This window comes from Pyrgilauda ruficollis, unplaced genomic scaffold, assembly GCF_017590135.1.
Source record: "Pyrgilauda ruficollis isolate IOZ18807 unplaced genomic scaffold, ASM1759013v1 scaffold2, whole genome shotgun sequence".
Classification (NCBI taxonomy): Eukaryota; Metazoa; Chordata; class Aves; order Passeriformes; family Passeridae; genus Pyrgilauda; species Pyrgilauda ruficollis.
In genome coordinates this window covers 14,887,995-14,904,453 of record NW_024519206.1, presented here as the reverse complement: position 1 = coordinate 14,904,453, position 16,459 = coordinate 14,887,995, and the positions used below count along the sequence as shown (strand labels likewise).

The window sequence follows — 16,459 nt, the reverse complement described above, 5'->3', positions numbered from 1 at the left end:
ATGGTGACACAGATTTAGCCAGGAAAAGAGCCATACTCTGATTTCTCAGGTTGCTTGTGCCTTCTGTGAGCATATACTAATTCAGGAGGTTTTTGAAGATTGAGTATATCAGTGTTTTTACTATTAATAAAAAGGGGGAAAGTTTGAGTGAGCTGTATGAGAGTTAACTAGGGGCATAAAAGAAAACAAAGCTGTGGTGGCAGAGGCGAGGAGGAGGCTGAGGAGTTAGCGAGCAGCCTGTGGTTCCCGGCTGTGGGGGAAGCAGGGTACCAAGTAAACAGCACAGAAAACAAAGGCGAGCTCAACCCGTAACTAAACAGGAAATGACAGGGTAGAATTCCTGCTGAAAAACCGAGAGCTGCTAAATATGTAACTGCCATGAATAAAGGCATCTTGTGCAAGCACAAATATACAGTAACAGTCCAAGAAGTAATTTGTTAAAGGAGTGACCAATTACAAATCAGGTGAATGGCTGCTGGGCAAAGGCAGGAGTAAGAAATAACAGATGTGTGTTTTCTCCCCTAAACTGTGTAATTCAAAACACATTACACCTAAAAGAATGTTGGAGGATTTCTAGGTGCAAGGTGAGAAAGGAGATGATATTTTGTTCCAGATAAATTTTTATTTTGCTGTTCCTAATAATTTCGCATTGCATCTTTTTTTTTTCTTCAAATTCAACCTCTAAGTCAAACTTCAGATTTTTGGTTATGTGTTAGCCCGAACTGTTGGCATCTATTGAATAGACTAGAGCAGGCACGCAGCTAGCTAAGTGGGGAAATTTCCAATTTGCAAATATTTATCTAATTTCAAATCTGCCAGATTATATCTGAAAGCACATTGTTATTCAGGGGGCATCTCATTTTTATTCCTGTGCAGTGTTATGTTACCTTATTTCAGGATGGAATTTTAGAAGCATATAAATATATGATATTTATGACTAGATTTTTAGAATCTTTGGAAAGCAAAGATGTTTGGACTGAGAAGTCCTTAGCAGAATTCCCTGAACTTAGCAAGAATGAACACATAGCAGTTAACATCTGTGGGTTTACTCAAGTGACTGGTTATTTTGCTGAGCCTGGTGCTTAGCATCTTTAGTACCTGTAGCATGCAAGAGAAAGTTCTACTGATACAGGAAGTTCCCCCTCTTTATGAAAGACTAGTTATTAAAAAAAAAACAAAAAAAACAACTATGAAAGGCTTGAATTAGTTTCTTTTTTTTTTTTTTTTTGCTTTAAGGGAGCCAATTTGCTTCACCTCCAATAAATCATTTGCTACTCCTATTTTATATAAAGAGTCTAAAAGGATTGATATTTTTCACCTGAGGAACAGGATGGGAGGGCTCAGGGGAAGAGGACATGTGCTGCTCCCTGCAGTCCCTGACTTAAGGACAGAAGGCACTGCCGAAACTAATGTCTGGAAATACAGCTGGGACTGGGACTCAGCTGGGCTGGCACTCTTCTTGGCCATTGAGGAAAATTGTAACACTAAGAACTGCTCTCTCTAGGAACTTTTCCCTTGTGGCTGTTCTTGACCTCATCCTGATGGCAAACTACCTGGAAGCACTTGTGTGTTGGTTCCCACCCAGGAGAGAGAAACCTGATCTCTCCAGCTTCCCTTTTGATCCAGCTTTCCTATTATTTTAAGTTTCTGCCGCAAGCAATTGTACTCCAAGTAAGGGTATTTTAGCTTTCTGAGGATTTCACTGCCTTTCTTTTTCCATGGGCAAGATACGTGCTTCTGTCTGCTCCCTTCTCATTTGCTGGGAGGCATTGAACTCTCACAGGTGTGGATTTTAAAGATTTTTTTTTTAAACTGCTTTGAGATAATGAACGTTATTAATTTTCTGACTGTTTCTGTGGTTAACAAAATCTGGAGGAAAGTCAGAGAAAAGTTTCTTTTCAATTTTCTTAAGACTCCCTTCACCCTTGGCTTTATGAAGGCATTAAGTGTTCTTCACTGTGAAACTGAGAGCCACAGAATCCAGCTTAACTGCAAGAGATGAGACATTTTCTCAGAATATTTAAATGTCTAATTCAAGTCTATGTGAAAGCTTTTAGTTAGGCTGTGAAAATTTGAAGGAATGTCTGAGAATGGATTTGAGCTCTGTGTGTTTTGGAATGATGTCACTTGTTGGAATATCTTGTCAGCTGAACTGCATTTACAATGAAGTCCAAATATCTGTGAGCCTGTGATTCCTCAATGTGTGGTAGATCTTTCCCTGATCCGAAGTGAATTCTGGAAAGAAAAAAACATGTGACAAGAAGCCATGAAATTAAATTGCTCCATCTGGGAAATTATAATATTTAAAAAAATATATGTATATAACAACATGATGAGTTAACATATAAGTAATTACAAAAGTGACACTTTGGCCCAATGGCTCTTTTACTGGAGGTCTTTTCCCCCAAAGCAAATGTTAAATCTCTTTAAGGAATGTAATAATAAACATTTGCTGTTCATTGTAAATTGATAGTAGTAAAAAAGATTTTTAAAATTGCCAGGCTCTTTCTATTAAAGACTCTTCTCTAACTAAACTGCAGATATAGCTGCCATACAAAATTGATTGCATGTTTAAGAAAAAATAAATGTGGGCTGTTAAGAGTCGTGGTTGAATTTAGGGTTGTATTTACTTTCAAGGGACACATTGATATTGCAGTGAAATCAGTACTTCTTTCTGCTTAAATAAAAGATAAAGGGCTGATATATATTATCAGTCACCCTCTGTGAAATCCATTGACCCATTTTATATGACTGTACTATAAAAAGTAATGTACCAGACTAAGACTGGCTTATTTAATAATTAGCAGGTGGTTTTTCTTTCTATGTTTTTTTTTTTTTATTATTGTTAAGTCCATTTTTGTCAGATGTTCTCTCACGCTTACAATGCCAATTGTAAGGTGTGTGTGAAAGAAGAAGGGTCTGGAGGACAGGAAGGTAGAGTAAAGCTGCACTCATTTTTTTTTACATCTATTACTTTTTTCTCTTTGCATATGAATGTAGTTGCATTTTATATAAGATTTTCAAAGGTATATACCTTGTGGTTTTGATGAGGGCTTGTGCCTATCTGTCATTGCTGGGTAATTGAAGGCAATGTTGTAAAAAAGATACATTAGAATAGGGGAAAGAAAAGGTGAAGGAAGCTGAGAGCAAAGAAACCAAGCTTGGGAGAAGCCCTTAATTTAGATTATTGAATTTCCTCTCTACTCAACTAAAAAGTAATGATACTTATGTTTTCAGTCAGGTCTAGAGTTACAGGTTAGGTTTTTTTCTGTCCATGAGCTGGTGGTGTCTGCAGTGCTCATACACAGGGACATATGGACCAGTTTTGATACAACTTCATTCCTTAATCTGGGTAGATTTTGCAAGCCCTGGCTTTTGGCCTCTCACCATGGCTCTGTGTAGAAACAGAGGTGTGGTAGGACAGACAAGGCTGTGGGAACAGCAAAACAGCTCTCCACCTCATTTTGCTTCTGTACTTGTTTGATGCTTGCCATTGAATTTTAGAGGTTGCTTTAGCAAGTTTCCCTTTCTCATTTATTTGTTTGGATGTTTACAAGAATAGAAATATGTATTTAACTTTGAAATGCTGCAGCTAGGGAGAGGAAAAGGCAGAGGAATGAAGAGACATTAATAAAATATACTAAAATATCACTGCTAGGTATTTGGTCATTTGATTTTCACCACACAGACAAAAGGTGGAGGTACCATGCAGACAGATGGTGTAGCTGAATAATAAGGTTGGATAAGAAGGTTAAGGAATGGCATAATCTCTCTCAGTATTTTTCAAAGTTTTTTTTCTGCCAGTGAAGTTTACCTTTCTTCTGAAAAGCCATATGAGGTTGTGGGGTTTTCAGTTTCAAATCTCATCTATGATGATGGTAGATACAGATTTACTTAAAATCCACATCTGGCTTCCTTTTTCAACATTCTAGTAATGAAAGCCAGTAAAATAGATGAACCAGGAATATCTGGAGATAAAGGGACAGATTCAGGTTTCAAACTTTCTCTGATTTAGGACAATGCTCAAAGGCAAAGCCTGAAACTTAAGGCTGATTAGCGTGAATAAAATACTAATGCAACCATTGTTCCAGGTACATTTATTATCACTTTAGGCCACATATCAAGAAGAGAATTCATATTCTGGTATCTCTACTCATCTTCTTGAACCAGCTGAAAATGAGCTTTTGCTTCCTAAGTTCAAGATGCACAATTTTCTTAGAAAAATAAGGAAATCCCAAAGTATTGAATATTCACTGCAGTTTTTAAAATTAGTTGAAACTATAAGCCTCACAGAAGGAAATCAGTGCTTAAAATTTCCTGAAAAAATAAGCTAAAATGAACTCTAACAAATGTTTTGGTCAGTATCAAAAATTGCTAGGTCCGGTAGGTTATTAGTTATCCCAGTTCTTTATAAAAATATCCAGTGGCTTTTCTTTTAATAGACTACAGTTGTTCTGTGAAGCACTTAAGTCTATTCAGCTTTGCATAGGAGCTAGCCAGTACACTTTATGTATTTTAGGAAAGATAAACCTGCAGTCAGAACGAATTTTCCTACAGCAGGAAATTCCAGAATAACATCTAAGGGTAAAAAGGACTGCTCTTGTCATGCAGGCTTCTTCCCACGTCTAAACCCACAGGTATTTCACACAGAAATAAGTCAGATTTAAGGGATCTTAGCATGAAAATGAATTTTGAATTAAATGCTCTGTTTGTACCCTGCAGTGGGTGTTCCCTGATTTCCCTGTTCTGTTTTTTCAGATAATGTAAATCTAGCACAAACAACATTTCCCAGAGAAAATAAGCAGTGTCCATTGTTACTTACTGGTCATGTTTGTTTGTGCTGAAGTGACATTTGCTTATTTTTGCTTCTCAATGCCATATGCATGAGTTTACTGATTCACAACTCCCTGAATTTTTGGTCCTGTCCAACACTGTACGAAATCTCAGTTGAAGGGTTTAATGCATTTTCCAATCAATGTGTAGGGGAAATTTGGCCTTATCAATTTAAATGCTGGAGATCCTTTCATTGCATTATGGAAGAATCTTCTCTAAGCAGAGATTATTCTTAAGAACTTCATAACATTTAAAGGTTAATATGTTAGGTAAAGAACAATATCTTAAGACAAACATTTTTATTACAGGACATGAAGGGATAGTTCTGATTAAATTACACGATTATTTGAATGGGAAAGAAGACAAAGTGCATCATTTCTTGCCCTCAACTTTAATGCCTTTAATCAAATAATGACCTTCTGGAAATAGTTAATTTTAAGCATTTGGAAAGATCAATACCACTTTGCCACCAAAAAATGGCCCAGATGATGAAATTTGATGTATTTAAAGTACCATTTCACCCTTTTAACCTAGTAAATAATTTAAAATGCTTTCAGTACTCTTTTGCTACCATTATGTATCTCACTCAAAGTATTATGACTTTTCCAAAAGCAACCTTTCTGTGCAATGTGCAGCTTACAAGTTTAATACTAAAGACTAATACTATATGCGTATATGGTAGTGGTTGTGTTGGCCCTTTTTCTTCCTTTGTACATGTGGAATCTGTTGAGTAAAGAAATATAAGTATCTAAGATGAGTGCAGTCATTTGGAACAATAATGAGATTGTAAAGCAAGTTGGATGGCTTTTGAAGGGGAAAAAGTCAATATTTAAAGTTTAGTCCCTGAGTTCTTTTCCTTTGTTTTGTCTATGAGCTTTCCTGTTAAAGGTGAAGGATTTGGATTGCTCAGACAATTAAGAGCCCATTTTACCAAGTGTAATTTCATATCTGCGTTCTATAAACTGGAGTGCCTTCAGCATTGTAAATAATAAAAATTGCCCTCTATTAGCATGTTTGTGGGCAGATTAAAAACAGTCTTCATTAGCATAAGTAACACTTACAGATTCTTTTAAAAGTAGAAAATTATTTGTTGAATGATAAATTGCTAGCTTTCTAGTTAGTTGCTGAAAATGTGCTCATTCAAAATGCCTACTTTAGTTTAGTCTACAATTCTCAATTTTTTTTTAGTTAGAAGTACTGTTTAATGGATTATGTACTTAGTCTTTGTTCATGGTAGATGCTGAAATGCAATTCACACTTTCTGCTAAAATGTTGGTATCAAATACCTCCCTATTTAGATTGATTTCTTTTAACACCATATATTTTTATTGTACTATATGCCTCAGAGAATGATACAAAATAATCTTAAATATACTATAACCAAAAAATCCTGAGCATATCTTAGCATTGATACTCTAAAATACTTTCCCTTTTTAGATTTAAGCTACAGCCTTTCTAAAAAATGCTGAAGTCGTTGTTATTCTGTAAGAAATATTCATAATTTGGCAAATTATTATCAATGTAACAAATTAACCAAACAAGTTCAATTGCTTGACCTTGTAGCCTTCCCTTCTCAGACTAGATGTGTTTGTTGCTGATTTGGAAAGCTTTGGCCAGAGAACATTTTTCATTATTGTAATGCTATCCTCTTTGATGTAATTAGGGCAGATATTTACACCTTAGGTGTAGATTTCTTTTCAATAATAAAGAATGGAAGAATATTTTATTAGAAATTCCATGTGAAAGAGCAGATTTTATTTAAGCACAGCAGAGGTCTGACTGAAAAGAATAGAATTTAGATATATGGATAAAATGCATAGACGCTTTCTTTAAAATAAGCATGCTCATGGGTATTGCAGAGCCCAAGTTTTGGCAGTTATCCTCTTTGCGCTTTTCCTGCAATAGTTTGGCAGTTCAGCTTTCACAGGTTTTTTTCCTTTAATGTCTTGTTTTTCTTTACTAAATCCCTATCAGAAAACCAGACAGAAGACTCTTATTTATTTTAAATATCTTAGGTTTAGCATCTTTTTTTTTTTTTTTCACCATTTTCTTGCTTACTGTAGCAAGACCTTTGCAGATGGTACTTGGTTACTTGAAAGTGCATAACAGTATTTTCTTTGTAGCAGATGGATTTAAGACTTTTAGTTCCCAATAAATGTAGGTTTACAATACATAACTTTACAGGATTTGTGTTGTATATAACAGGTTTGAACATATTATCTCAGAATTCATCTGCATGGCATTTTCAGCTTATCCAGGGCCCATGCCAGTATTTTAAGTAATAGGGAGAGCATAGTGATTGATAGCAGCTAAAGGCGTGATTTTGAATAGAAACAAAGGTTTTAGAACAGAAGGTGTCAAATTAAACTTTGTCAGTTTGAAAAGTAGTAACATCCTGAAAGTTCTCCAAACATATTTACATGTGGCTAATGTTTATATTTTGCTTTGTACTCTCTTTATATTCAGTGTAATGTTGCCTGGCAAATTTACTCTGTTTTAAAATCAAGGTTGTTCCCAATGTCATTGCAGAGTTTTTGGGGGGTTTGCCTTTCTGCATAAATGTATCAACCTCATTATTTTAATGCTGTTTTCTTAACAATGTACTCTATATGCTGTATAACCGGTTGTGATCTAATCTGATTTATAAATATTTCCTTATTATTATGTGGTCATTTCCACTTCCTGTAAAACTATAAAGACAAGGAAAAAAGGAAACTAGGCAGAAATTGCTCTAGACTTAAAAAAGTATGAAAGGAGAAAAACCAGCCCTGTTACATTTGCTTGCAGATTCAGCTGCATTATCTGCAGCACTTCATACCTTTTTAGATCAAATAGAAACAAAATTTATAAATTTTACAGAACTTAAAATTAACCGTTAGAAAAGTCTGGATGATTGTTTTTCCTAAATTTTGTGAAAACATTTCATGCTTTTTCATATAGGTGACTTTTATAAATGAGCTTTATTTCATGTACAGAATTTTGAACCAGAAGCTAAATTAAATACTTTTATTTTGAATTGTCTTGAACCAAAAGAAAGCATATTGGGATAAAGTGCTTACTCTCTTAACAAACAGCCTACAGCCTCTCTTGCTGTCTGTCCACTATCTCATCTGAGAACATTGGTGAGATCAGGTTTCCTAAATATATAGAGAAATAAACCAAAAATATGAATGACCAAAAAATTAGTTTCTATCCTTGTAACTGTAAAATAATTCAGTTGTTTGTTTCCATGTTTTCCATCAAATGTTTCATCAGAGTGTGTCTACTTCTTTAAAAATGTGCCAAGTCAATAGAGACATTTTGGTAGAACAGTAATCTTTTCTGTGTACCCTGTCAGAAGTATCTGTCTTCATTATCTCAAAATCCCTGAAAGGCTAGCAGAGACATGTTTCAGGTTACAATTCATCAAATAATTTTAGATAAGGCATTAGAAGTATTGTTTCAGTGCAAAAATTGAGAGAAAAACATTGTAAATACAATGTTAGCTATCAGTAGTTAATAAAAATAAGGTCTGACCTAGTAAATACAGAAACAGAAAAGACAGTAAGGGCAGAAGGTATTTCTTAGTTAACAAAAACTGTTGCAAATATGTTTAATCAACAGAAAATGTTATTTCCCAGGAATTTTTTTTTCTACTTGATATTTTTTAGTTATAAAGGGTTTCTACTGCCTTTTCAAGAAAAAACAAACCCTGTGATTCCCATGGTCAGCAGACAAAACATGTGCAGCTTCTAAATGCATGGTGCAACTTCTTTTCCAGCCTGTGCGTATGCCTTGGAGAGGTATCAGGGGTGAAGACAGGTTGTCTTGTCTTTTTTTTTTTACGTCCACCAAACTGTCATGATAGACAGCTCTGCTCTTTGTTTCACCACTTTAGAAAGAAAACCAACACTTTCAGTGTAAAGCAGTGCAGATTCCAGACAAGCAAAGGACAATTTTTATGCTTTAGCATGGGATGGTTTGTGGCTTTGGGGTTCTTTAATTAAGAATTTTGTAACTGCTCTTCAGTTAAATTATCTAGATTGGTTTATCTTCATCATAATTTCTCCTCCGTCCCCAAGAAGCTGCCTCTGCTTTCTGAGTGCACCACTTTTAACTTACTGCAATAAATGAATACTGCTGTTGAGCATCATCCAGCACTCAGTATCCCCGTGGATGCAAGGTGAGCAGACAGCCATGAGCAACACCTTGTTTTTGTTAGGGGCAGGGACAGCTCACCCTGCTAATACATTCCAGTGAGATTCCAGAGACCCTTGCTACTGTTTTGAAAACATGCCATACAATTCCAGCCAGGACAGGCTGAGTGTTGTGTGCTCTGTGTGAAGGCATTTGGCCACATTTCCAAGTCATGTTGCTAAACCCTGGGGCAATACCCAGCATCCCCACTTAGTGCATGGTCAAGGAATGGGGTGTGCTCCATCCCCAGGGTGTAGGGTAGCCCTTCTGCTGCCCCTGCTCTCCCTTGTCTCAGCTCCCTCCCTTGCACACCTCATGAGCACCTGGCAGATTTTGGCCCCATTTAAATTTTTGCTTTTTCAGCTCCGCTACCACCATCTCTATAACATTTGTCATTTTGATAGTTTCTTGGGGGCATTTTCTTCTGTGTCATTTGTTCAGTTTTTCACTTATATCCAAGCAAATATACTTCCAATTTTTATACACACTTCACTAAATATTTTCATCTACAATATGAATGCATTAACATTATTTGTATACTTTTACTCTTCCTGTTGTGGCAATATTTTTACACTGCATTTATTAACTATTAGCTAAAGATATGAATATCTTCAAGAAAATACATATCCATATTGTATCTATGAGTCTATTGTATGTGTTAGTGAACCAGTCTGGATAAACCATTAATCCACTACTGGTACATGTAAAAAGGATCTAAAAGCTTCTGTACATTTATATTATTTGTTGATTCAATAAAATGTCACATTATCTTTCCTACCGCATTAAGAAATAAAACTGCATGGACCTATTTTTGAAAACAGATCCTTGAAGCTAAAATAAAGGAAATATGCATGTTTTATAGATGTAATATTTTGTTCCTAAATTTTAATATATTAGAAAATTTCTGCTGATGTACACTGTCCTAGCTAGAGGGTTTGCATTCCTCTGTTAGAACTACCATTGCACAGTTGAGAAAAAAATCCTCAATTAAATTTTAAGATGTAAAGAAACATTAAATTTTCGTGATGAACTCATATGTCTCTTTTGGAAGCAAATTAGCAACTGCTTCAGTTCTTGCAGAGGATTCTGTAGCCAGCTTCATATTATGTACCCCAAAGACTCATAGGCACCTTGCTGTCCTTGACATGGAAATGTATAAAGGGCGTATCAGAAGCTAGAGCACATCTTCCTTCCCCCCAACCCCTAATAATCCTGTACATAAAACTGAGACTGGTTTATTTCTGGGTCTATGAGGACAATCTGGAAACAGTTATGTATCACTTGAAATAAGTTCACCTGCAGAGAAACCTCTACTTGTAGCAGAAATTAAGAAGTTATTGCTTGGCTGCATCTAGTCATAGGATTCCTGTCTTTTGAAGATATATTAGGGAGTTCCTCTACTGCTGTGATTTACGTTAGGCAGCCCTACAGTCAAGCAAGCAAATAGCAGCACTGTGGTGTGAGACCAAGGGGAAGACTCTTTCCAAAATGCCTGTGGTTGGTAAGGGTCTGTGGAAGGGATGAGCATTGGTGCATTGGTGTTTGCTTTAAGCCCAGTCTGTGCAGTGAAAGCCCTTTTGATCAGGTGAGAGGATGAGAGAATGCAGCACCTCTAAAGTACACATTTTGCCCTCATTTTGCCCCTTGCAGTGTGACAAAAAAATACCTAATGTGTTGCTGGTTTTGTCTTCAAGGGGTGGCTCTGTGAGCTGTTACGTTGGAAAGAAGATCCATCACCAGAAAACAGGACCCTCTGGGAGAATCTCTCCATGATCCGAAGGTTCCTCAGTCTTCCTCAGCCTGAACGCGATGCCATTTATGAACAAGAAAGCAATGCAGTTCATCACCATGGTGACAGGCCTTCCCACATTATCCATGTGCCAGCAGAACAGATTCAGGTTAGTTTACCTTGGCCAATCCCGCAGAGCACTAAGTAAATAAAGCTTTAAACAGAGCGAAGGAAATTAGTGTTTCTTCCCTCCTGGTCAGGCTAAATGCAGGTCTCCCGGTGCAAGATAAGAGCGCGCTGCCATCACCACCACAGTTCAAAGGAGACCGTGCGACCACCCGCAGTTCTTGCTTCGGTTCGCTGCTTGTTTGCTAATGTGTGTGGTGGTAGCGCAGAGGCAGCTCTGCGCGGGGCAGGGCGAGCCCCGTGCTGGCTGTGCCTGGCTGGACAGGCACCAGTGCCAAAAGGCAGGGGTGTGTGGCACCGGTCAAAGGTCTTCCTTTCCAGCAGACCAGGAGGGCCTTGCTGTGCTGCTGTTTGAAAACCAAGCAAGATCCCTCAGCAGTGGTAGCTCATCCTGGGTAGGAGTGAAGGGAAGGGGATTTCTCATCCCACTTGAACCCCAGCTGAGACTGGGGTGAGTCAATATTTGTTTGTTTTTCCTTCAGAGCCCCTCTCCCACCACCCTTGGGAAAGGAGAGCATAGAGGCGCTTTCCTACCAGGCCTGCTGACCGCTGGACCTTGGCTGGGTGCTGCTCCGCAGGTGAGCCGGCACAAGGGCACCATGTCAGGGAGAGACAGGAGGGGATGCAAGACCCACACCATGAGGCTTGGAAGAGCTGCCCTCTGCTTCAGGGCAGCCCCAGCGGGCCTCCTGCAGGAGCTGCACACACCCTTTTTTGCTGGCACAGGTGCTGCCAGCCGGGAGCGGAGCTGGCTGTTGTGCTAAGCTGTGTAGCCCAGGTTGTCAGTGGGGACTGCTGTCTCTCTGAGCTGGGGACTCTTTAATCACTTCTCACAAAAGGCCTGAGGTCACTCTTGTAACTGCTCCTTCTTAAAGGGCAGATATTACCCCACGCTTTTTTTCCAGCCTCAGCTGAGACCCTGTGTATCACTTGTATTACCTATACAGAAAAATGTTTACAAAGCTAGGAAGGATAGAGTTATCTCGCAGCCAGAAACAACATGAGTGTATATTAAAGATAAAGCAAACTGAATAAGACAATCCCTTAGGATATCAAGTACTAAAATAATTGTGAAAGCCTGGAAACTTGCTGTTTGATTTAGCAAAAAGAGAGAGAAAGATCTATATTAAGTAATAAAACAGCACTTGTTTGAAAATGTACATTGTTTTTAATAAAATCGCTTCTTAAGGGGATAAAAGGAGAAGCTTATGCACAGTATAAACATTCAACCACTATGCCACTTACTTAGATTTTCTTGCCTTGTTGATAAAAGTTGTGTGTTTGATCTCATAAATATTATTCACATAAGCAGTTGCATTGTAATCTCTTAATATGACTTGTAAGAGTAAGGATTGGGAGATTGGGCCTGAGTTTTGTCTCTGCTGTTCTACATGGTAATTGTTATAGATGCATAAATATGTAGCTCAGACACAAGTTTTCAAACTGTATATACAAAGCCTCCAGTCTTATAAGTATTTAATGTGGTGGGAGTAGTCTTGAATCTCTTCAGGACAGAAGCCTTGAATTGGACTGCTCACAGACCATAAAACATGGAAAGACCTGAACAGGGATGAGGAAGGAGCCCCAATTCCAGGGCATTTGTGTCCGATCTTAAAATATGAAGATTACTTAAAGCAGTGGCTTCTAAACCAGTTGTGGATGTTTGTGCGAAGTCTCCACAACCACAAGAGTCCCTATGAAGTGGACAGAATTACAATCCCTCCAGTATTTATACCATTTGTACAGGATTTTGTGCTTCTTAGGGTCTCAAAGAACTGCTACTAGAAGCCTGGAAGCCACTACCAAAACACAAACATTGTTGAAGGGAGACTCTCAAAGGGAAATAAAAAGCAGTGATAGCAACTGCTTGTTTTGCTGTGGTTGTTTTTTAATAATAACTAGTGGTTTGTACCATATGACAAGAAATTTGCTGATCCAAAATATCTTACTAACCAGTGCTTCCTGTGCTGTGCAGCAAAATAATTGTCAACACAAACAGTAGCTGATAAATTTACTTTTGATTTTAAACATGATCTTATAGTGTACTGTACTCTGGTGGTAGATGAGAAAAACATTTCTATCCCTAGGGCTCAGTGCCTCACCTTTTAAGAATGTTTCTGAATCCATGCTTGCAAAACTTCATTTTAAGCTCTTGTTAATTATTTACATCATGATTTGCTTTATCTTATTCTTCTGATGTGCATATTGGCTCATTTTTATTGCCTGAGTTTTTGGAATGCAGCATGTTCCCTTCTAATAATAATAGTGCAACTTATTTAGAGCTTTGCATCTTAGTGCTTTATAAATATTAACTAAATAATCCCCAGCACAAACACAGAGGCAGGTAAATAGGTCTGTTCCCTGTTTATTTGTTAGGATACAGGCAGTGCAGGCCTGCTCAGAAAGTACAGGCAGAAGAGGTCAGATCCAGAAGGAGAAACAGATTTCCTACCTCCAGGTCCCTTTGTCCTTGCTGAGGCTGGGTTTGACAGCGCCACGTTAGGCACTTCCAGCCAGCATATTCTGTTGTAATGTTTGCAAGTTTGACAAGACTTCAGTGCATGCTGAGGTCAGATCAGCAGTGAGATATTTCTGTACTTAAAGAGATAAAATGCTCCCCTTCCCCCTGACTCCCCAGCCCGTTCGTCTAGCTATTGCTAGAGAGTTGCAGCCCTTGTTTTTGGGCAGCAGCTGCCGTTGCTGGCAGAGCTCCGGCACGTTTGCCCTCATCTGGCACTTTTCTCACTTTGCCCTTGCTACAGTTCTGGCTAAGCTGGTCAAGTTAATCCTATACTATGTCATTTAGCATTTTGTCTTGTCTGCAGTTGACTCATGGAGCATGTTCATTAAAATTTGTCAGCTAAACCGCACCGATGTTGTGTCATCGGTGCTTTTGGTCTGGCAAAGCTACGGTGTTATTTTTGTTCTTTCTTTCTTTTCCCTTCCTTTTTTTTTTTTTCTTTAAACTTACTAAGCCTTTGTTTCTAGCTCTGCAATTTCTTCCCCCTACTCCCTCCTCAGGATTTTCTCAGTAACAAAATATGAGCAAGAACACATGTACAAAAAAATGCTGTTCTTTGTCTTGCAGCAGCAGCAGCAGCAACAGCAACAACAGCAGCAGCAACAGCAACAACAACCAGGTCCCAGACTACCCCCAAGGCAACCGACAGTAGCATCACCAGCTGAATCTGAGGATGAAAATCGTCAGAAACCCCGACCGCGAACAAAGATTTCTGTTGAGGCCCTAGGGATCCTACAGAGTTTCATACAAGATGTAGGCCTGTATCCAGATGAAGAAGCAATCCAGACTCTCTCCGCTCAGCTTGACCTGCCCAAGTACACCATTATCAAGTTCTTTCAGAACCAGCGATATTATCTCAAGCACCATGGGAAGCTGAAGGACAATTCTGGTTTGGAGGTGGATGTTGCAGAATACAAGGAAGAAGAGCTGCTCAAGGATTTAGAAGACAGCATCCAAGACAAAAATGCAAACACGCTTTTTTCAGTTAAACTAGAAGAAGAGTTATCAGTAGAAGGGAACACAGAGATTAATGCTGAATTGAAAGACTGATCTAAAAGTATTATTTTCTTTCAACAGTGCCGCTGGTATTTACTAATGAAATGAAAATTCCATCTTGCATTGTGTCAAAAACCCTTATTATTCATTGTTTGGCCAATGAATCTTCCAAAACTTGCACAAAAGTTGAAAAAAAGGATAATGCAGACTGCACTAGATGTTTTACTCTATTTTACAAACTGCTTCGCAGCAACAGATGAAGCGTTGAGGATTGTTTGATATTAATTTGTGTTCACTGGATACACTGTGAGTGTACCCAATAAGCATGATACCAGTGATTTTGATTCTGGAGCCTTCAGACAAGCATTACAACTTTTGTGATTTACTGTTTTTCGTTTCTGTTTTGTTCTTGTTTTTTAATTATTACTGTAGCACTCCACACTTGATCTTTGAAAAATCACATTTATTTAAAAAAAATAAAATAAAAAGAGTTTGTTACTCTTGTTCTATTGTATGTTACAAAAGAACTATAGACTGTGGAATGCAGTTTAAAGATAACATATGCCAACAAATGCCTTGTATTATATGGCACTGCCGTAATTCAGATTTGTTTTCTTTTGGAAATAAAGGTCACTGTATTTTTTTTCCATTCTCATTGTTACATGGTTTTAGAGAAAATGAAAAAGAAAATGTGAAACACGATTTAGTCCTCATTATTTATTTGTAGATCCTGCAGCATCATGTTGTAATTAATTTTTTTGGAAGTTTCCGTTAAATGTAATATTGCTTCTCTTGTTACCATACTGATTTTTTTTTCTATTTATAAATGTATTTTGATGGGCAGTAAAACAAAGTGTCTTAAAAGTTTTAAATAGAGAAAATGTGCTTTACACAGTTGCCTATAAAAAGTGCTCTATGTTATCCAAGCAATTCATACTATAAGCTTCACTCTTATTGTTGTATGCAATTTTTACTATCATGCAAATAAGCTTAGGTAAATAAAACTAATAGATCACCTTAGAAACTTATGCAATTAATGTGAAAATAATTGATGTTTGCAATGTGTCTTCCTTTGGTTTACAATCAATTTTAAAGCTACAGCTGTATAAATTTTCTGTATAAAGGTGTATTTCTTTTTTATGAGTTTATTGCTATGAAAACACCAGTTATTTTGTTACAGCTGGCTGTTTTTATAAGTGTATCACAATTTTCTTTATGCAGAAATGTTCTGACTAGGAGTGGTTATTGACTGTAACTACACAATTAAAATTGTTTGTATGGTATGATATGGCAGGGTTTGTCTGCGTATGTGTATATCTGGGAAGAATAACTTGTTCTTAGTGCACATCATACCTTCTTGCCACCACTTTGTTCTCCTTAAAAACCACAGGCAGATTTTTTTTAATGACCTTCTTAAAATTTGAATTTAGATAACATACTTCAAAAAGAAACACAGTTTGGTTATGAAAATCATAACCTGTCTTTTCTTGGTTTAAAAACTTGCCTGCCCAACAGAGATAGCAGGATATTATTGAGTCAGAAGGCTATCAGGCATAAACATATTTACAGTTCCTGGCAGTAATACACTTATAATGGATACAGCTGGTTTTATTTTACACTAGAATTATGCTAACACTGTTCCTTGCACTAATGTATAAACATTAAAAAAAAACATTAATAGTCATAAAATAAATAGGAAAGATGGGCTTTGCCCATAGCAGTCTCCTTCTAAGCAAGATTATTTTTAATGATCACTAATAAGGTTCTTGATAAAGCCATAACAATTGGTGACCTCTGAATTTATGCAAGGCTCATGTCTAGGCTGAAGAGCAGTCTGCAGCTACAAGTTATGGAGTACACAATGTGTTCTCCTAGGAGAGAAATAACTCACACGTGGTGTGACTCGGGATGGGGATTCAGTTCAGTTCTTCCTGAAATGACTAAAAGTTTACAAAACTCAACATGAATTTCAAAGGCATAAATGACTCTTAGCAAAAGTCTTGGTTTAGTTCCATTAA

The 16,459-nt window shown here is 37.4% G+C and overlaps 1 protein-coding gene across 5 annotated transcripts in view; it reads left to right on the top strand.

Annotated features, from left to right (window-relative positions):
- The window catches only part of SATB1 (SATB homeobox 1), a 74,664-nt gene extending 58,943 nt beyond the window's left edge, over positions 1–15,721 (top strand). For 3 of the 5 annotated variants that reach the window (XM_041466552.1, XM_041466550.1, XM_041466551.1), the window contains 3 exons: positions 10,704–10,907; positions 11,407–11,502; positions 14,013–15,721. In XM_041466552.1, the coding sequence (XP_041322486.1) occupies positions 10,704–10,907; positions 11,407–11,502; positions 14,013–14,495 (783 nt within the window). In that variant the 3' untranslated portion in view covers positions 14,496–15,721. The remainder of the gene's footprint in view (positions 1–10,703; positions 10,908–11,406; positions 11,503–14,012) is intronic. The other 2 variants (XM_041466554.1, XM_041466553.1) reach the window with 2 other exon arrangements.
- Positions 15,722–16,459: the final 738 nt, after the last annotated feature.